The sequence below is a fragment of the Macaca mulatta genome, chromosome 8 (genome assembly GCF_049350105.2).
Source record: "Macaca mulatta isolate MMU2019108-1 chromosome 8, T2T-MMU8v2.0, whole genome shotgun sequence".
Lineage (NCBI taxonomy): Eukaryota > Metazoa > Chordata > Mammalia > Primates > Cercopithecidae > Macaca > Macaca mulatta.
The window spans coordinates 61,968,263-61,990,976 of record NC_133413.1 but is presented as its reverse complement, the minus strand read 5'-3'; the positions used below and the strand labels follow the sequence as shown (position 1 = coordinate 61,990,976).

Below are 22,714 nucleotides of genomic sequence, written 5' to 3'. Positions count from 1 at the left end.
CCAAAATAGTTTTGCAATTTTGAGGACATACATGAAATTTATAAATCAAGTGTATATAGTTGATTAAATAGAATAATAGAAATAAAATGCTTGTCACTTGGCTGGTATGTAGAAAAGACTCTTTCTTTTTTTTTTTTTTCCTTTTGAGATGGAGTCTTGCTCTGTCATCTGTCACTCAGGCTGGAGTGCAGTGGTACGATCTTGGCTCACTGCAACCTCCCGCCTCCTGGGTTCAAACAATTCTTCTGCCTCAGCCTCCCTAGTAGCTGGGACTACAGGTGCGTGCCACCGCACCCAGTTAATTTTTGTATTTTTAGTAGAGATGAAGTTTCCATCTATCATTTATTTATCCACTTACGTACTTATATATCTATTATCTATTTCTATAATTTCTCTTTATCTCTTATCTATCTATATTATCTCTAGCTCTTATCTTTATCAGTCATCTGTCACTTGTTTCTAATTCTCTGTCATCTCTGTATATCTATCATTATCTCTTTTTCTATCAGTCATCTATCTTACTACTACCAGTATCATGACATAGGGGTGTGATTTTTGAGCTTAGAATAAATAACCCCACTGGGCGCAGTGGCTCACGCCTGTAATCCCAGCACTTTGGGAGGCCGAGGAGGACAGATCACAAGGTCAGGAGTTCGAGACCAGCCTGGCCAATATGGTGAAACCCCAATTCTACTAAAAATACAAAAATTAGCCAGGTGTGGTGGCATGCACCTGTAGTCCCAGCTACTCCGGAGGCTGAGGCAGAAGAATTGCTTGAAGCTGGAAGGCAGAGGTTGTGGTGAGCTGAGATCATGCCACTGCACTCCAGCCTGGGTGACAGTGCAAGACTCTGATGTCAAAAAAAAAAAAAAAAAAGAATAAATCACCCAACATTTCTGTTAAGTGTCTTGAATTCCACCAATGAATAGCTATTCTTTTATTCATTATCTGCTTTTTATCAATACCATGGTCTATTAGTCCATTTTCATGCCACTGATAAATATATACCGGAGACTGGGTAATTTATAAAGAAAAAGAGGTTTAATAGACTTATAGTTCCACTTGGCTGGCAGGGCTCACAATCATGGTGAAAGGTGAAAGGCATGTCTTACATGGTGGAAGGCAAGAGAGAATGAGAGCCAAGTGAAAGGAGAAACCCCTTATAAAACCATTAGCTCTTATGAGACTTATTCAGTAACAGGGGAACAGTATGGGGGAAACCACCCTACGATTCAGTTATCTCCCATCAGATCCCTCCCACAGCACATGGGAATTATGGGAGCTACAATTCAAGATGAGATTTGGGCAGGGACACAGCCAAACTATATCACGTGGTATAAAAATGTAGTTTATGTTTTAAATATCTGTTTATGCCTTCTGACTGGTCTATGCTCTTTAAATTAGGGGCTGTTAATTAGTCCTTTTTCAGTCTAGACTGGTGGCTAGAAAACTCAGGGAACCCTTAAGAACATGTGGATTAAATGGCAAGTTAATCTTTAACTTCTCAATCAGGAATTAAAAGCATGATTTATTACTGTAGATTACTTACCCAGAATGTATGCTAACTAATCTTATGTAGTGTGTAAACATAACATTTAATGACATTGTCTTACACAGTGAAAAGTGTTTTTTTTTTTTTTTTTTCCTTTTTAGCTATTTTTCTGCTTCTGTGGTTATGATGTGGGTAGTCTCACCTGGACACTGTGTGTCCTTAATACTTGATGTTTATTTAGTCAACCGTTTAAATAAAAGGAGAACATGTCTCAGGCCCAGGATTTCAAAGGGTTACTGTATGTAGGTAGAATTTAATAAAATAGCTTTTAAAAAACTTACTTGTATTTCATCCTGAGGTGACAGTGAAAAGCAAATTTACCCATTGGAGTTAAAAATGATTTAATTGTTAATAGCTATCATGATGTAAGTATTGTTCAAATATGCTACTGTTCAATACATGTGAATTTTTATTGGATATGGACCTGTCTCTTTTCTTATGTGGAAGTCTAGCTCAGTCTCAATGACTGCCTGGACTTATCTCTGTCTTGTTCTTGATGTCTCTGCCTTCATTGATTTTATTCTATTTCTTAATTTTCTTCTTATATTTATAGCCCTTCTTTCCTTTTTCTTCTAATCATGGAACAAAGTTTAAATTATTATTTTTATTATTAGATATAATTACAGAGTTCTATATTCTGTATTCTGCTTTTGAAAATTTGATGACTATTATATTTTAGTTCTATGTAAAATCTTGTATAAATAGCTTAGGTTATTTTCCTCCTTTAAAGTAGTAGTAGAAAGAAAAGTTCCTCCTCCCATAAATGAATAGTATTATATACTTGTTTAAAAGTAAAAATCACTTGAATCATTTTTCCCATTTGTTTACTTTTCTGTGCTATTTCTGTTACAGAGATGTTTGTTAACATAGAGCTTTATATATAGTTTACTAAAATGCATACATTTTTAATTGTAGAAAAATTTATTTTTACAAAAACGTGGTGTCCTTAAGATTTTTGAGAAAATATCTAGAGGCCCAAGATAGTTTTTAATAAAAAGTATTCTCGGAAAATTTTCTTCCAGGTAAAGAAACAATTTTTCTGTCTGGTGTTGTTAGTGACTCAAAATAACCATAAGAATTTTTTTTTTTTTTGTCATTCACCTTTATTTCAGTGCTGGTAACCATAAGATTATTTTGTACCATGTGTCTGATCTGACTAATCATGCTGGTGGGATAGGATGTTTTCATTGTTTTAATTTCTCTGATGTAAAATGTCATTTACTTCCCTTAAATGGATGCAATCTTCCTGAGGCAGAGGAAATTTTATTCTGTGTGAGAGTACACAAGGGCATTTTGCCTTTTTTTGCCAAAGGACATGTTTCAAATATATTTTTTCTCTAAAAGCTACTAAATGATCATATTTGCTCTGAAAATCCAGATGTCTCTCAGAAAGCTTTTCCACAAGGGCACTTGATCACAAAGAACCTTTGCTTTGTGTTTTGGGGAAGGATTTTTATTTGTTTCATTAAAACCATACATTGCTGCACTATCTGTCTTTCACTCTCTGAATCAGGTGAGCATGTATAACCCTGAAAAAATTCCATACAGGACCTCTGCCCTTGTGTCTCTGTGAATGATCCAGTTGATTGAAAGTTATTATTATTATCCTTCCTTCTAAAGCCTACTTTAAGTCAAACTGTTATTATGAAATTAGATATGAATTGACACTGTGGTCTTTATGGCATGAAATAGCTCATTTCAAGGTCTGCAAATCTTCTTTCAACTCTCTGTATATCAAAGTACCGACAAAAGCACACTTTTTTTTTAAACATAGCTAGACTGTTTACTCTTATTATTTCATGTGTGTTTTTGTTTTGCAATCATGGAAAAGGTTAGAAGGTAAATTTAAACACAGTTAGATGGTACATTACCAAAGCCAGGAGATTTTATGATGGCAGTTTGCAGCCTTGCTTTGGGCAGTACTCTCTCATGCTGTCTGCATTTAGGGGAATTCTGGCCAAAAGTACCAGCGCCCTTTGTATTTGCTGCTGTATACAACAGAAAGGGATTTGGTGTGTATTGTCATTCTCACCTTCAGGGACAGTGTCCCTTAGATGCCATGTCAGATTACAAATCTCTTTGCAGTCATAAAACCATGCTGCCTTATAATGGATTATCATTTTAAGTTATGGAACAAACATTTAACATTAGGTTTGGGGGTGAAAGTTGATGAGTGAAATGACATACCAAAGCTATTAACACAGAAGCTGCTTTATAATCTTACTAATGACCAATTATAACCACAAAAGAAGAGCTACAATGTCTATAGTTGAAAAAATTTTAAAAAATAGAATTGATATTCTCCAGAGTAATGCAGATGAATTAATAAGAAATGTTTTGAGAGCTTATGGATCTCGGATTTCCCTCTAAGGAAAGTGGAGAGGATTTATTTTTCCAAACATAGGCTATACAGGATTAATAAGTTACTTATATAGGATAGGCACAAAGACTCTCAGCATTTCTTGGACCTGCTGTGGTGAGCCATGGTAAAGTAATATAGAACAATAAGGACAGGAATAGTTGACGCTTAGCTGCATTATTTAAGAGATGAGAAACAGATCAATGATGAAGAACTGAAATTAACAAAGCCAGGATTATACTCTCTGGGAAAAGTTCAATGTTCTAACTTCTAAAACCTCTAAGTACTATTTTTTTTCTGGACTCTTACAGTTCATAGACATAAATCTGACCCTATGTAACTTTCTGATTTCCATTACTATTATTTCTCATATTCTGCAATAATTTAATTCTAGCCATTCAGAGATCAATATATCCTTTTTTTTTTTTTTTTTTTTTTACTTATTTTAAAGAAGTAATGCAGGGGTGTATGATAAATCTCTGTATCTTTCACTCAGTATTGCTGGGAACCTAAAACTGCTATACAAAATCAAGCCTAGTGTTCCACTTATAAATGTAATTTGGGTGGTTCCAAAGGCCCATGGAATCATTTAGGGAATGCAACAGAAGGAACACTAACTTACTTTCTCAGGCCAGTAACATTTTGATGTTAAAATAAATAATAACAGTACGAGGCAAGGAAATTTACAAGACAGCATCTCATATAAATATGTATAAAAATTATAAACAAAGCATTGAAAACTTAAGTTGAGTGCCATATATACATACATATATATAAAATGACCATAATAGGCTCATTTCAGTAATATAATTGGTCCAAGATTTTTAAAGTGTTCATATAATTTAGGTCATAAGCTGAATAAAAAGTAAAAAGTGATCATTTCAGTACTGGCAGAAAAAACAATCCATGTAAAATGCAACATTTCTCTAGAATTTAAGAAAGGCTCTTAGTATCCTAGGAAAAATGGAACATCCTAACTAAATAAAGAACATCTCAAAATTCTATTGTAAGCATTAATTAAATGTTAGGTGTAGAAAGATTCAGTAATACTGATATGTCAGTGCTTCCCCCAAATGATATATTTATTGTAATGCCAATGAAGAATGCTTCTTTGTGGCATCAACAGCTGATTTTAAAATTAAATTGGTAAAGCTGATGGCCAAGAGGAACATAGTAGGGTGGCGTGATGTTCCAGTTAGCAACTCTTCTATAAAACAAACTTTTCCAACTTGCGGCTTGTGGGAGGCATGCAGCCCAGGATGGCTTTCAGTGTGGCCCAACACAGATCATAGACTTTCTTAAAACATTATGAGATTTATTTTTGCGATTTTTTTTTTTTTTTAGTTCATCAGCTATTCTTAGTGTTAGTGTATTTTATGTGTGGCCCAAGACAATTCTTCTTCTTTCAATGTGGCCCAAGCAGGGAAACCAAGTTCACTGCTATAAAGCTTTCAGTAATTAGGACAGTAGAATAGAATAGAGAGCCACAAGAAAAACAGCTCATATATGGAAGTCGAAAGAGCTGCAAGAAACATCAGTGAGAAGTGAGAACATATTCAGTAAGTGGTGTGGTACCAACTGGCTACCCTTGGATTAAAAATGAGTATGCATTCTGATCTCATATCTTATATGAAAATCAATTCCAGATAGATTGGGGACTTAAATCTGAGAGGCAGAATTTTAACTTCACAAAAAATAAAAGAGACTATCTCTATGGCATTGGGGAAAGAAAGAAATTTTCAGTAAGGTACAAAAAATTATAAAATTGATATAAAAATTGATAAAATGACCTTAAGATTAAGAAAATATTTTCATGAGAATCCAACATAATCCACCACAAATACAAAGAATACATTTAGACGTAGATCACAGTATTAACATTCAGAATATGTAGAGAATTAACAGTAAGCAAAAAAAAAAAAAAAAAAAAAAAAAATTAAAAAAGGGTAAAAGGTATAAATACACATTTCATATAAGAAAAAACTAAATTTTCAATCAACATGTAGAAGATATTCAATTGTATAATTCATTAGGAAAATCCAGAATCATAATGAAACATCATTTCACACCCCTCAGATTACCACAAATTTTGAAAAAGACATTTTTTCAGGTTAGACCTAGGAAAATAATTGTCCCTTACTTCTAAATTTCTCACCACAGCCTTCTCCGAATCTGTAAGATCAACAGAGAGAACACAAAATAACACATGACTAATACCTTCAGAATTAGTGAGAGACAGAAAATGGCATGAATTTCAATGGCAAGTCTGAAAATAACAAGTTCTCAGAGCTGCCACTGGAACTCCACGTTCCCTGGAAGTTTGTGTCTCATGTGTGTCCGTGTGAAGAGACCACCAAACAGGCTTTGTGTGAGCAACAAGGGTGTTTGTTTCACCTCTGTGTAGGTGGGCTGAGTCCGAAAAAGGAGGCAGCCAGTGTGGTGGGATTATCATTACTTCTTATAGGTTTTGGGATAGGTGGTGGAGTTAGGAGCAAGGTTTTGCGGGCAGGGGATGGATCCCACAAAGTACATTCTCAAGGGTGGGAAGAATTACAAAGAACCTTCTTAAGGGTGGGGGAGATTACAAAGTACAGTGATCAGTTAGGGTGGGGCAGAAACAAATCACAATGGTGGAATGTCATCAGTTAAGGCTATTTTCACTTATTTTGTGGATCTTCAGTTGCTTCAGGCCATCTGGATGTATACGTGCAGGTCACAAGAGATGTGATGGCTTAGCTTGGGCTCAGAGGCCTGACATTCCTGTCTTCTTATATTAATAAGAAAAATAAAACTAAATAGTGGTAAAGTGTTGGGGTGGTGAAAATTTTTCGGGGTGGTATGGAGAGATAATGGGCGATGTTTCTCAGGGCTGCTTTGAGAGGGATTAGGGGCAGCGTGGGAACCTAGAGTGGGAGAGATTAAGCTGAAGGAAGATTTTGTGGTAAGGGGTGATATTGTGGGGTTGTTAGAAGAAACATTTGTCATATAGAATTATTGGTGATGGCCTGGATACAGTTTTGTATGAATTGAAAAGCTAAACGGAATAAGAGAAGGAGAGAAACAGGTATTAAAGGACTAAGAATTGGGAGGACCCAGGACTTCTAATTAGAGAGTGCCTAAGGAGGTTCAGCATAGCCCTGCCAGCAAAGATTATTTATTTACTTTAAGAGGGAGTTAAGAGTGGCGGTTTGGGGATAGCACCAGGAGATATCAGCTGTGAAGGCTTGGAGAAACAGTGTAAACTGGCAGTGTAAACAAGAGCCGGGCATTTATGAGGAGTTGAGAACGGTGAATAGAAGTATGACTAGACAGAAGAGAGTAGGGATGACAAGTTTTTTGGGGCACAGTCCAAGTTGGTCTGGTGTCTGGAATGAGACTGGGGCCTAATAAAAAGGACTGTCCATATAGGAGCTCAAACGGGCTGTACCCTGTAGCATTCTGAGGATAGGCCTGAATTCCAAGGAGGGCAAGTGGTAAAAGTATTGTCCAGTCCTTTTTAAGTTGGTGGCTGAGCTTGGTGAGGTAAAGACCATTAGTCTGTTCTACCTTTCCTGAAGATTGAGGATGGTAAGGGATATAAAGGTTTCACTGAATATCAAGAGCCTGAAAATCTGCTTGGGTGATTTGACTAATAAAGGCTGATCTGCTATCAGACTGCATAGAGGTGGGAAGGCCAAACCAAGGAATTATGTCTGACAGAAGGGAAGAAATTTCCTTCTCAGACCCTGTGGGAAAGGCCTCTACCCACCCAGTGAAAGTGTCTACCCAGATCAAGAGGTATTTTAGTTTCCTAACTCAAGGCACATGAGTAAAGTCAATTTGCCAGTCCTAGGTGGGGGCAAATCCCCGAGTTTGATGTGTAGGGAAGGGAGGGGACCTGAGAAATTCTTGAGGAGTAGTAGAATAGCAGATGGAACACTAAGAAGTGATTTTTTTGAGGATAAATTTCCACGATGGAAAGGAAATGAGAGGTTCTAAGAGGCAGACTAGTGGCTTGCAACCTACATGGAAGAGGTTATGAAATGACGACAGAATAGAATGGGCCTATAAGGCTGGAAGGAGATATTTTCCTTGGCCAAAGAACCATTTGCCTTGTGTGGGAAGAGATTGATAGGTGGAAGTCTCAGTGGAAGAGTAGGTGGGAGTGACCGATAAGGAGAAAAACTGGTCATGAGGGCAGAAGTTGGAATGCTAACTGCTTTTTAGCTACCTTATCAGCATAAGCATTGCCCTGAGCAATGAGATCTGATGCCTTTTGATGGCTCTTGCAGTGAATGACTCCAGCTTCGTTTGGAAGTAAAGCAACCTTGAGTAGAGTTTTTATTAAAGAGGCATTAATGATGAAGCACCCTTGCATAGTAAGGAAACTTCTTTCTGCCTATATAACAGCATAGTGGTGCAGGATATGGAAGACATATTTAGAGTCAGTATAAATATTGATGTATAGTCCCTTTGCAAGAGTGAAGGCTCAACTTAAGGCAACGAGTTCAGCTTGCTGAGAGGTAGTGGAGTGGGGCAGAGCAGTAGCCTCGATGATAGATGTGGAAGATACTATAGCATAGCCTGCCTTTACTGGTGAGTGGTGATTAGGCCTGGTGGAACTGCCATCAATAAAGCAAGTGTGATCAGGGTGAGGAACAGGAAAGAAGGAAACATGGGGAAATGGAGTGAATGTCAGGTGTATCAGAGAGATACAGTCATGGGGGTCAGGTGTGGTATCTGGAATAATGTGGGAGGCTGGATTGATGTCCGGGCCAGGAACAATGGTAACTGTGAGAGACTCAACAAAGGGTGAGTACAGCTGAAGGATCCAGGAAGCAGAAAGTATATGTGTCAGGTGTGAGGAAGAAAATAGATTTTGGAAGTTATGAGAACTGTAGAGAGTGAGTTGAGCATAGTTTGTGATTTTGAGGACCTCTAAAAGTATTAGGGCAGCAGCAGCCACCACACACAGACATGAGGGCTAGGCTAAAACAGTAAGGTCAAGTTGCTTGGACAGAAAGGCTACAGGGCATGGTCCTGGCTCTTGCGTAAGAACTCGAACGGCATAGCCCTGCACTTTGGCTGTGTGTAATGAAAAGGGTTGGGATGAGTTAGGGAGAGCTAGTGTGGGGGCAGCTTCTAGGGCTGTTTTTAAGGAACAGAAAGAGGAGTGGCAAAAGGATTTAGGATCTATGGGGTCAGCTAGGTTTGCTTTTGTGAGTTTATATAATGGTTTTGTTAGGATAGCAAAACCAGGTTCTGAAGGCGAAAGTATCCTACCATGCCCAGGAAGGAAAGGAGTTATTGTTTTGTAGAAGGGGTTGGGGTTTGGGAGATTAGTCAGACACGATCAGCAGGGAGAGCACGTGTTTTCATGAAGAATTATGTCGAGATAGGTAATGGACAAGGAAGAAATTTCAACTTGACTGAAGTAATGGGGGCTGTCCGCGAAGCCTTGCGGCAGTACAGCCCAGGTAATTTGCTGAGCCTGATGGGTGTCAGGGTCAGTCCAAGTGAAAACAAAGAGAGGCTGGGATGAAGAGTACAAAGGAATAGTGAAGAAAGCAGGTTTGAGATCCAGAATAGAATAATGGGTTATGGAGGGGTTGTGGAGGGAGGTATTGAGGATAGGAGAGTACATGGCTTTGGCATCACGGGGTGGATAGGCAAGACAATTTTGTTGATAAGGTGCAGATCCTGAACTAATCTGTAAGGCTTGTCTGGTTCTTGGACAGGTAAAATGGGGGAATTGTAAGGAGAGTTTATAGGCTTTAAAAGGCCAGGCTGTAACAGGCCAGTGATAGCAGGCTTTAATCCTTTTAAAGCATGCTGTGGGATGGGATATCGGCATTGAGTGTGGTAAGTGTGATTAGATTTTAATGGGATGGTAAGTGGTGCATCATTTGTCACCAAGGAGGGAGTAGAGGTATCCTATATACTTTTGGATTAAGGTGGGAGGATATGAGAGGAAGATGAGAAGGAGGCTTTGGGTTGGGAAGAAGGGTGGCAATGAGATGTGGCTGTAGTCCAGCAATAGTCAGGGAAGCAGATAATTTAGTTAAAATGTCTCGATCAAAACAGGGAACTGGGCAGGTGGGGATAACTAAAAAGGAGTGCATAAAAGAATGTTGTCCAAATTGGCACCAGAGTTGGAGAGTTTTAAGAGGTTTAGCAGCCTGGCCGTCAATACCCACAATGGTTATGGAGGCAAGGGAAACAGGCCCTTGAAAAGAAGGTAATGTGGAGTGGGTAGCCTCCATATTGATTAAGAAGGGGACAGACTTACCCTCCACTGTAAGAGTTACCCAAAGCGTCTGTGTTGGTCCTGTAGGTTTCCGAGGCGATCGGGCAGTGTCAGTCTTCAGCTGCTAAGCCGAGAAGATCTGGGAGGGAGTCAGTCAGAGAGCCTTGGGCCAGAGTTCCAGGGGCTCTGGGAGTGGCTGCCAGGTGAGTTGAACAGTCCAATTTTCAGTGGGGTCCCACACAGATGGGACATGGCTTCGGAGGAATCCGGGGCTGCAGGCATTCCTTGGCCCAGTGGCCAGATTTCCAGCACTTGTACCAAGCTCCTGGGGGAGGAGGTTCTGGAGGAACCCCTGGCAGCTGCGGTTCAGGTGTCTGGAGTTCTTGTGTGCTAGAGATGTGGCTGGAGGCAAGGAAATGCAACTCAGAAATAAGTTGCTACTTGGCTGCCTCTACTGTATTATTGTACACCTTGAAGGCAAGGTTAATTAAGTCCTGTTGTGGTGTTTGAGAGCTGGAATTTAATTTTTGGAGCTTATGGAATGTCAGGAGCAGATTGGGTAATAAAATAAAATACATATTGAGAATAAGACGGCCTTCTGACTTTTTAGGGTCTAGGGCTGTAAAGCGTCTCAGGGTTGCTGCCGAACAGGCCATGAATTGGACTGGGTTTTTGTATTTTATGAAAAAGAGCCTAAACGCTAACTGATTTGTGAGAGGTTGGATAAAGAAAATGGAGCATTAACCTTGACTATGCCTTTAGCTCCAGCCACCTTTTTAAGAGGAAATTGCTGGGCAGCAGGTCGGGGAGTGCTAGTCGCCGAACAAAACTGTAAGCCGGACCGGGTGTGAGGAAGTGAGATGACAAAAGGATTATAGGGTGGGGGAGTGGAGGCTGAGGGAAAATTGGGACCTAGCTCAGCCTGGCGAGGAGCAGCCTCGGGAGGAGAGGAGAGGTCAGATGGGTCCATAGAAAAGGAAGATTCAAAAGACTCAGAGATGCTTGGGGTTGGGACTGAAGGGACAGACGGGAGGGAAAGAAGCAAGATTTGGGACAAGTTGCATTGGGAACGGAGACTAGGGAGGGACCAATGTGTAAAAGAATGTCTGGACGTCAGGCACCTCAGACCATTTGCCCATTTTACGAGAAGAATTATTTAGATCTTGTAGGATGGAAAAATCGAAAGTGCCATTTTCTGACTCTGTGGAACCACTGTCGAGTTTGTATTGGGGTCAAGCAGCATTGCAGAAGAAAATAAGAAGCTTAGATTTTAGGTCAGGCAAGAGTTGAAGAGGTTTTAAGTTCTTGAGAACACAGGCTAAGGGAGAAGAAGGAGGAATGGAGGGTGCAAGGTTGCCCTTAGTGAAGGAGGCAAGTTTAAAGAGAAGGGTAGAGACATAGAGAGAAGGGGTGGGGGGTGCTTGCCCCCCCAGGAAAGTGGAAACAGGGTGAGAGGGGCTTGCCCCACAAGAAAGTGGAGAAAGGGTGGGGGGTGCTTGCCCCCAGGAAAGTGGAGAAGGGGTGGGAGGTGCCTGCCCCCCAGGAAACTGGAAAAGGGGTAGAGACACAGAGAGAAGGGGTGGGGAGTGCTTGCCCCCCAGTAAAGTGGAGAATGTGTGGAGACATGAAGAGAAGGGGTCAGGGGTTGTTTGCTCCCCAGAAAAGCGGTGCTTGCTGCTAAGAGTGAAAGACCAAGGCAGGCGTCCCCATGTGGTCAGACACCTCTGAAACATAGGTGAATAATCAAGCAGGCATCCCCTTGTGATTAAACACCAAGGGAAGACTGTCTTCCCAAGTCCGTGACTGGCGCCAGAGTTTTGAATCCACGGATAAAACACATCTCCTTTGTCTCTACCAGAAAAGGAAAGGTACTGAAATTAAGAGGAGGGAGAGATTGAAGGGTGGCACCAAGACTGAAAGGAGAAAGAGGTTGAGGGATAGTGAGAGGGGTTGGAGAAATCTCTTCTCCAACCTCTTACCTGATTTAAAATCCGTGAGATGTTCCTTGGGCTGGTTGGTCTGAAGACCTGAAGTTGTAGGTGGACCTCTTCATGGAGTGAGGGTGAGGACAGGGGACTGGTCTCCCAAAGGAGTCCCGCTGATCTGGGTCTTTGGCACCAAATGTCTCACGTGTGTCCATGTGAAGAGACCACCAAACAGGCTTTGTATGAGCAGCAAGGCTGTTTATTTCACCTGGGTGCAGGGGGGCTGAGTCCGAAAAAGGAGGCAGCCAGCATGGTGGGATTATCATTAGTTCTTACAGGTTTTGGGATAAGCGGTGGAGTTAGGAGCAAATGTTTTGTGGGCAGGGGGTGGATCCCACAAAGTACATTCTCAAGGGTAGGGAGAATTACAAAGAACCTTCTTAAGGGTAGGGGAGATTACAAAGTACATTGATCAGTTAGGGTGGGGCAGAAACAAATCATAATGGTGGAATGTCATCAAGGCTATTTTCACTTATTTTGTGGATCTTCAGTTACTTCAGGCCATCTGGATATATACGCGCAGGTCACTAGGGATATGATGGCTTAGCTTGGGCTCAGAGGCCTGACATTGTGGGTTTGGGGAAAAGAAGGGTAAGTTAATTCGAAAAATCTCCATGGACAAAGGAATGGGAAGGAGGGAAGGTAAAATATAGAAAAGGATGGGGCATCCTGGCGCTGTGCCAAGAGGAGCCCTCGAGCACAGGAGCTTGAAGCTGTAGTGAGGTGTGATTGCACCATTGCAGTCCAGCATGGGCAACAAAGTGAGACCCTGTCTCAAAAAAAAAAAAAAAAAAAAAAAGAAAGAAAAAAAAATCCTCTGGAAGGAAATACTCCAGCACCAAGTATTAGGTTGTCAAATGAAATTCTGGAAACCTGGGAGTTATCAACACTAGTTACAAATCTGAGAGTGTCCAGAGATGGCTTTTTTTGGGGGGAGGGTAGGGGCGTAAGAAGGAGGTAAGTAGAGAAAGGGTAGAGTGCCCCTTCAGATTTGATAGTGACATGAAAGCAGAATGAAATTAAATTAAGGATGCTGTAGCACTTAAAGAGAAACAAAACATTTTAACTCCCACTTTTCCCCATTACCACCAAAGCAGGCATCAAAAAGACTGCACTTCCCTATAGTGATAGAAAAGTATGCTATTGAACCAGAAATTCATTTCATGAAAATGCATGGGAATTAAAAGAGAGAGAGAGAGACCAATTTCAAATAAAGGTATGTAACAAGAAAACAGAAATGCAAATCAAAACATTTCAGGAAAAATCTCTCAAAAAAAGAATTGAAACAGGAGGAAACAATAACACAACATTCACACCTGAATTAAACGGCCCTCAAACATTCAAGCAAGCACTTGGAAATCTAAAAAGTCCACCTATTATCAGAAATTAAGAAAAGAAAGGAGGAGGAGGAGGCAGAGGAAGAGGAAGAGGAGCTGACGTGGCAGCAAAGAGGAGCCAGATGAAGATAAATAAGAGGACAATGAAGATGGAAACCAAGAAGGAGAAAGCGGGGAAGGGCAGCAGTGATGAGAGTTGACTAACAAAATAAAGTAAAATGGAATAAGTTACAATGTGTCAAGGAATAATATGCCCGTCTGTCCCAGGTTGTATGACTTTCCAGGTGGCATTGAGAGTTTTGATATGCTTCTTGTGGAAGTATGAATTGTACATCTATTTTGGATAGCAGTTTGGCATTGTCTATTAAAATTGAAGATATACATATGGATATGTATCACAGAGTAATTCTGTATACTCATTACGGGAATATGAATCATACATCAATTTTGGATAGCAGTTTGGCATTAACTATTAAAATTGAAGATATTATACTCTGCACTCAGAATTCTAGCTCTTGCGCAACATAATCTAGAGCAGGGATCCGCAAACCACAGCCAATTGGTCAAATCTGACCTACTTTCCTAATTTTGTAAATAAAGCTTTATTGGAACACAACTATGTCTATTTGTTTATATGTTGTCTATGGCTGCTTTTATGCAAAACAGGAGTTGGGTAGTTGCAAAAGAACCCACAGTTGTCCCACAAAGCTGAAAATACTGTCTCTCTGGCTCTTTATGGTAAAAATTTGCTGATGCCTAGTCTAGAGAAACTCTTGTGCATATGAAGAAACATGTAGAGAATGTTCATAGTGTAAAAGTTGAAAACCTCACAAGTATTCATCAGCAGTGTAACTAAACTAAATTGGAATGGTTTCCAATAATAGACTGTTTATTATACAGCAGACAAAATGAAGAAGGTACAAATGTATGCAACCACACAATTGCGTCGCCAAGTAAACTGTTGAGTGAGAAAAAGGAAGTATGAACACTATATTTCCATTTGTGACAAGGTTAAAATATGCACACTGAACTATTTGTAGTTTAGGGAATCATATATATGAAATAAAATAAAACAAGGGACAATTTAAGTTGGTGTCACATTTATCATTAGAGTACAGAGAAAAAAAAAACAATAAGAGTGACTCCTACTAGGAGTGTCAAGGATATGGATCATATTTTCTTTCTCTAAGTGAATACTGAGCCATGGCTGTTGGCTTATAATCAACATTTGCATTGTGCTTTTTTGTTTGTTTGTTGTTTTTAAAAAATTGCTTCAAATCTTAGATCAAATACTTAACTGCCTTTTTAGCAAGAGAAACTTACCTAACACTCATTATCTTATCATCTCCTCAAATTATGATTTTCTTCTGACTTTTTACTTTTTAGCATACCTAGCATATACACTGACGTGGACATTTCTCAATGCCGAATTGTTAATTTTCTATGTATTTCTGAAGGAATTAGCTAGATGCATTTATACATGAGCATAACACAGACACTTGCATATATATATATATACACACATACACAGTTATATTCCATATGCTTAGAGAATAATTATAAAGAATTGCACAGGGGACATTGCATGAGGCTTCGTGTCATATGTCCTTGGATAGGTTATGACCCTGCCTGTGGGGTAATCCCTGAGGGTTCCTTCATCTCAGTGCTTTCCCCTGTGAAATGAGAACACAGTAATAATCATATCTACTTTTCTATTTTTGTGTGGATACAATAATGCTTGGTGTCATTCATAAAAGGAATATTTTCAATGCCCCTTCTGGTCTCAGACATGTGCTGTCTGCCTGTCTCTGTTCCAGGTTGTATGGCTCTCCAGGTGACATTGACCTCTGGCCTGCCCTTATGGTTGAAGACCTGATTCCTGGTACGAGAGTGGGACCAACACTTATGTGCCTGTTTGTTACCCAGTTTCAGCGGCTAAGAGATGGAGATAGGTGAAGGATTATCTGTTATACTTATTAAACATCACAGAAGTTATTTTTGACCTGAAATGTATATGTATAACCTATTGTGATTCACATTTTTTATGATTTAATGCATATTGAGTATAATAAATATCAGACAGCATTTGGTGACAGAACTTTTGTAACCACCATTATTATCAGATAGCATTTATTTTTGTAAATCTTTGTAAGAAGAGAAGAAACAGAATTTCTCAAAAAGCAATAGAAGTGGGTGATTAAGAGATTGACAGCTAGATGGACTACGTTGTGCTTGAATCTGAGTCTCACTACTCACAGCTGTTTAACTTTGGACATGTATCACTTGGAACCAGGTTCCTCATCTGTAAAGTGTGAATAACAATTATACCTATTCCATAAGATGTCTGCAACCTTCAGTGATGTTGAGAAGGAAGGAATTGAGAGCAGCCTTGAGATTCCCTCCCTTCATTCTCATGGAGGAAGACCTGCTGACCCTAGACCAGATCTCCCTGTAAAATTACATTATGAGGGCATTTACGAGTGGAAAGATAGCTGGGAACTCTTCTCTAAAATTTCTTGGTTTATCTAAATTGTTCATCGCAAATAAATTTAATCATGAAATAATGGGAAACAGCGGGCTGGAGAATGTAAGTTAGTCATGTAATATCTTTACTGTTCCAAAACTAACCATGAATAAAAACCAGGAAACACAAACCTAAGCACCCTCTCCTGAGTGGACATGTGCTCTTCTATTGCTTGGGATCCAGTATGTTCCAGGGCATGGTATCTTCTGAATCATTAGTAAAGCTTAGTATTGAGTAAGATCTAGGAATCTTGTAAATCTGTTTGACAATATAACCTTTTGTAGTATTGCAGAGATAATGTATATAAGACTTGAAACAAAGCCCAGAGCTGTATTTTTAATTAAAATTACAATAAAAATTATTCTTTAAATTTCCTTTCAAATCTCTTCCACTTACAAATTATAGAGAAAGTAGCAAAGGATTTAATTCCCTTTATTGCACATTGGTAACAATTAATAGTATATTTCCTTAAAATCATTTTTAACATTGAATTTCTTGACCCACACAATTGGGTTAATATGCTCAATTGGCAATAGTTTAAGAATATATGTAGTCAAAGACTGAAAATAATTGAAAAAGCTTCAGTTTGGGGGGTAAGCTGTCTTCTCCATATATATTAGTTTGCTAGGCTATTGTAACAAAGTCACATAGCCTGGATAGCTTAAACAACGAAATTTTTTATTCTCGCAATTCTGAAGGTTAGATGCTGATCAAGGCATCAGCAGAGTTGATTCCTACTGGGGTGTCTCTTCCAGCCTGTAGATAGCATCTTCTCCCTGGGTCTTCACTTGGTCATCCCTCTGTATCTATGTCCACATTTCTTTTTCTTATAAGGACACCAGTCATACTGGGTTAGGGCTCACTCATATGATCTATTTTTACCTGAAATACCTATGTAAAGGCCCTATCTCCAAATAGAGTCACCTTCGAAGGTACTGGGGCATAAGACTTTAACATATACATTTTAGGGGTACACAGCTCAGTCCATAACATCAAGAGAGTGGTAAGAAGTCTTTTTGCTTACCATCTTAATTTCCTGTTCTATACCCAGTATGAAAAAGTGCTTGGCATATGGTATTCAAATATTTACTGAATGATTAAACCCAAGGATTGACTTTACTGAATTAACCCAAAGATTGACTTTAATCTTTTATTTAAAATTGATCATATCCTTTCATTTAAAATTGAATGTGCTTATTCTAGTTAATTGATAGATACAACCAAATAGTATATGTTAATTATCAAAAGTGATACTCTTTTTGTAGGCAAACATGTTAATATTACCTTGCTCAGACAATTTCTAAGGTTAGTTCATGGAATTTAAATGTAGCAATAGGGCTAGGTGCAGTGGCTCACAACTGTAATCCCAACACTTTGGGAGGCCGAGGTGGGCAGATTACTTGAGGCCAGGAGTTTGAGACTGGTCTGGCTAACATGGCAAATCCCTGTCTCTACTAACGATATAAAAATGAGCCAGGCATGGTGACGGGAGCCTGTAATCCCAGCTACTTGGGAGGCTGAGGCAGGAGAGTTGCTTGAACTCTGGAGGTGGAGGTTGCAGTGAGCCGAGATCCTGCCACTGCACTCCAGCCTGGGCTACAGAGTGAGTGAGACTCCATCTCAAAATACATAAATAAATAAATAAATAAATAAATAAATAAATAAATAAATTTTAAAAATGTAATAATGGACTTTTCTTTTTGGGGGGAAAACCTTAGAAAACTTTCCTTTGAATCATTTCGTAAAGCTTGAGGTAGAAAGTGATGACAGTTTGGAAGCATGGGATTTAAGAATGTTGTAAGAATGTTGTAAATATTGGAGGGAATTAAAAGGATACTCAGTTGGAGAACAAGCATAATCCTTTCAGTATGCGCCTTTTATGTTGAGCTCTTCTTGGTGCATTGTGGCTGTTTGTCATGCAGTTGAGTTCTCAGGCCACAGACCCGCGACAATGCTTTTTTTGTTGACTATCAGGTTCTGGTATGAAAATCCTGGAGTATTTACCCCGGCACAACTCACTCAGCTGAAGCAGGCGTCCCTGGGCCGAGTGCTTTGTGACAATGGTGACAGCATTCAGCAAGTGCAGGCTGATGTCTTTGTAAAGGCAGAATACCCACAGGATTACCTGAGCTGCAGCGAGATCCCAAAGGTGGACCTGCGAGTGTGGCAAGACTGCTGTGCAGGTCAGTAATAATGCAGTGAGTGGATTGATGTGCATGTTCATCTAGATTGATGTGCATGTTCATGCGCTTGAATTGTTTTCAGTGTCAAAGATGTGATTTAAACAAAGATACACAAAAAGCCAACAACACAGAACTTTCCTTTTGGAAATCTGATGGATGATGAAGGGGTGGACACCAGGAAAAACAGAGGCTCCCAACCTGCCCATCCTCTTCCATTCCACATTAACCTTGTTAGAATGGGGACACTTGTTGTCAAAACTGGCCTCTGCCTTCTTACTGCATTTCAGATTTCTGCACCAAAGATCAAACGCCAACTGCTTGGTACTGACTATATCTACTTCTTGGTGTTCATCTAACAAGAGAGAAATGAAAGTTGATAGTAACTTGGCTAACTTAGACTATTCATTCTTTATAAGATGTGGCAGTAGTGCTCATTGGAAGTACAAGGAAATTTTGATAGAGTCAGGAAAAAACTTTCCCTAATGGCACAACAGAATTGGTGGTATCTACAACATCACCGTTTATGAACCAAACTTTCCCTAAGGTGCTTCTATAAGCGTCCGTTTTGTTCTCACAATATCCCTTTAGAAATATGGATTTCTTTCTCCTTTGATGAAAGTATGGCTCAAAAATATTAGACGACTTTCTCAAAGTCCAAATATGAGTAAGTGGTGGAGCCAGGGCCAGAGAAAAGATGTATCATTTGTTGAAACCTAGAGGTGAACTGAGGACTTGACGGTTCTCCAGCAGAATATGCTGACGTCTTCACAGGTAAGACGTCACAGGTGTTTGTTACATGGAGGATACTTGCGGCTCCTCTGGACGCCAACGACACAAGTGCCACCACAGCTTCATACCTGCTCCATGTAGTGGCCATGGGCCTGGGAGTTCTGATGTTCTCTAGGACTGAAATGATCATTCTCAGTACCTAAGTAGTACTAGAGATTTGTGGTCAGGGGAGGAAATTGAAAGCCACTGCTAGAAGCGTGATAGAACACTGGCTGCGTGCGATGGCTCAAGCCTGTAATCCTAGCACTTTGGGAAGCCAAAGTGGGTGGATTGCTTGAGGACACGCTTGGCCAACATAGCGAAACCCTGTCTCCACTAAAAATACGAAAATTAGCCAGGCGTGGCGGTGGGCTCCTGTAATCCCAGCTACTTGGGAGGCTGAGGCAGGAGAATTACTTGAACCCTGGAAGCAGAGGTTGTGGTGAGTCCAGATCGTGCCTCCAGCCTGGGTGACAGAGCCAGTCTCAATGACACCTGAGTCAAGGTTGTCTTTTTCACTGTGGTGGTGCTTTATTGGACACAGCAAAAAGGAATGTAGTACTGCAGTGAGGGCGGCATTCTTTCCTTACCTCAAGTTCTTGGTAATTAGATCCAGGAATAATGAAATAGTCCCCCCTCTTCAGAATGTTGGGGGAACAAGGAACAGTATACAAACCATATTAATGGCAACTACTAACACTCCTTTGCTTCTTCTCCAATGTCCCTGGGATGAGACATAGGGCCTGGTAAGCAGAGGGAGAGATAGATGGCATGGCAGGGTGTGGGCTGTGATGACCAGAGTGGTGCCCTGCAAGGAAGCAATCGCTCCGTGTAGAGGCCAGGGCTGGGTGCCCCTTATACTGACGCATACCATTTCTAGCTCTTCTCACCTCTGGCCATGTGATAGGTGATTCATGGAAACACTTAGCTCGTATAATTGTCCTGAGTCTTTCAAGGTGGGTGTTGTTATCCCTGATTTACATATGAGGAAAATAGGCTCCTGGAAACTAAATACATTTTCTAAGGTCCCACAGCTGACCTGAAGGACTCGGCTCTTTCCTCTGTGCCCACCGCCACCTGGTAGCACCTGTAGGGTAGGTGCATGGCACAGAGACAGCAAGCAGGCCCCCACCAAGGGCAGTTCCTCTGCTGCCCTCCCCCCATTGCCATTGTTCCACATTGAAGACTCGGAGGAAGAGGGCTCCTCTGGTTACTTAAATGGTAATGCGTCTGCTGTGGGCAACGTTTGTTATGGAAAATGCAATGCAAGGATGTAACAGACCAGGAGTGGGTTGGGGTTTTGAGTTTGTGCAGTGTTCTTATCAAGATCTGTGGTCCCAATGAATAATAACACTCTTTCTCTGTGAGTGCCTTTAAAAAATCTCTGGAAATGAATAAGCCAGTAGTAAACATCTACTACTTAATTGGAAACAAAAATACAGTTTTTTTTTTTTTAATGACACTATAAAAATGCTCAGAAGTCATGTCAGTAGCAAAATTACCTAAGGATATGAATATGCCTTATGTAGTTCCAACCATAATGTAATGTTTGTAATGAGAACCATTACAAATGGATACACATGTATTTTTCTATGTACTTTTTGACTAACAAGCATGGATTTTTCAGAAAAATTAAAAGACAGTTTAAAATGAGTGGCTTAAAAAAAGGTGTTTAGTAACTGCTCAAAAGTGGACCACTTTCTTATGGGATGGGCTTCTTACACTTCCCAATTAACAGAAACATTGCTCTACGTAGATTAGGGGCCTGCTGAATCACTCAGATCTCTGAGGAACTAGTTTCTAGGCTGTGGCTCCGTAGTTTCAGATAGGGTATACATTTTAATGGCTTGAGTTAATTAAGGCAGTTGAGAATTGCTGGTTTGACTCCACTGAGTCCATCCCTGAGACCTGAAGTTGTGAATTTCCCAGACAGAGAAGGTGTGTTAAAGGACCTAGAAACTATGTCACTACTCAATACACTTGTCTTTGTTGTGTGTTCATTCATGTTGTATTAATAGATTTCTTCCCTCTCCTTTGCTAATCTCATTCTCAGATTAAAATAAACGATGGCGCTTAAATGATTGATTGATTGATTAATTGATTGATTGATTTTGAAACAGTCTCTCTCTGTTGCCTAGGCTGGAGTGCATTGGTGCGTTCTCAGCTCACTGCAACTTCTGCCTCCTGGGTTCCAAGTGATTCTCCAGCCTCAACCTCCCGAGTAGCTGGGATTACAGGCCCACACAACTACACCTGGCTAATTTTTGTATTTTTAGTAGAGACAGGGTTTCACCACGTTGGCCAGGCTGGTCTTGAACTCCCGATCTCAAGTGATCCACCCACCTCAGCCTCCCAAATTGCTGTGATTACAGGCATGAGCCACCATGCCCAGTGGATTTAGTTGTTTTAACTAGCATTATCCTAGAGTAAAATAGAGACCTTCGTTTGGGATGTAAAGGGCCACTCCAAGCAGTCCTAGTGGTTCATTTTGTTAGAATGAAATGTATGATTAAATTAACCCTCAGCTCTTTATGTTGCTTTTATAGAATAATTTTATTTTCAACAGGGCTATTTTTTTTTTTTCATTTTTGTTTCCCATGAATAATAGCCTACTGGTTAATACTGATATCAGCATCTTCCAAATTTAACTACATTTTTTAAAAATCCTGGAGAAACTCTTCTCCTAAATTCCTAAACACATTGAAATGGACTCTGAGTCTGTTTAAACAGTGATAATTCAATACAATCAAGATTTACATCATTATATCTTGTTATTCTTTGAAGGTAGAAGGCATGAGATCTAAATAATGCAGCTGGGATTTGTGTCACTTAGCTGTAAGACTATGGGTTTGTATGGGTAATCAAACTGGAAAAAGTTGGGGTGTTAAGGATTTGGTTTGCATTTTTCATGTCATTTATTATGTTCAATGAAGAAGTTTGTTATCCACTGTTTTTGTTTTATTTTGTTTTATTTTGAGGTGGAGTTTTGCCCTTGTTGCCCAGCCTAGAGTGCAATGGTGTGATCTCAGCTAACCGCAACCTCTGCCTCCTGGGTTCAAATGATTCTCCTGCCTCAGCCTCCCGAGTAGCTGGGATTACAGGCATGCACTGTCAGGCCTGGCTAATTTTTGTATTTTTAGTAGAGACAAGGTTTCTCCGTGTTGGTCAGGCTGGTCTCGAACTCCCGACTTCAGGTGATCCGTCCCTCTCAGCCTCCCAGAATGCTGAGATTACAGGCATGAGCCACTGCACCTGGCCCTACCCACAGTTTTTAACCCATGAATTTCAGTTTCTCTTCACAGAAACTAGAGACCATTCTAAAACAGCATGGTGTTTTTGTTTTCCTTTTTGCGCTTAACTACTTCCATATCATGCATTTTTTTTATAAATTTCCTCAAGTCATTCTATGTATTTCTTATATAAGTAATTCCTTTAAAATATTGCTTAGTGTTTAATGGATAGGATTGTATATACCAACATTTATGCAGCCATACTTTGCATATCAGGACTTATATTTCCATAGGCTAGGTTCTTATAGAATTCCCAAAGTAAAGTTGCTGAGGTGCAGGATATAGGCTTTTTAATGAAAAAAAGGTGTTGTCATATTTATTTCTAAAAAGATAAACATTATGATTCCACAATTATATTAATACCCACTTTATTTCCCGACCAGCAATTGGTAATATAGTCCTCAGTTTTTTGATAGTGCAGTGAGTAAAAACTTAATTATCTCAAGCTCATTTTAATTTTCATTTCTCTGTTAGTATGTTTAAACAGCTG

The 22,714-nt window shown here is 39.9% G+C and overlaps 1 protein-coding gene across 1 annotated transcript in view; it reads left to right on the top strand.

Moving 5' to 3' along the window:
* Positions 1-22,714, top strand: part of PXDNL (peroxidasin like) — a 504,118-nt gene that overhangs the window by 427,159 nt on the left and 54,245 nt on the right. Inside the window, exons 18-19 of the mRNA XM_015145355.3 lie at positions 15,277-15,411; positions 17,958-18,166. Of these exons, the coding sequence (XP_015000841.3) occupies positions 15,277-15,411; positions 17,958-18,166 (344 nt within the window). The remainder of the gene's footprint in view (positions 1-15,276; positions 15,412-17,957; positions 18,167-22,714) is intronic.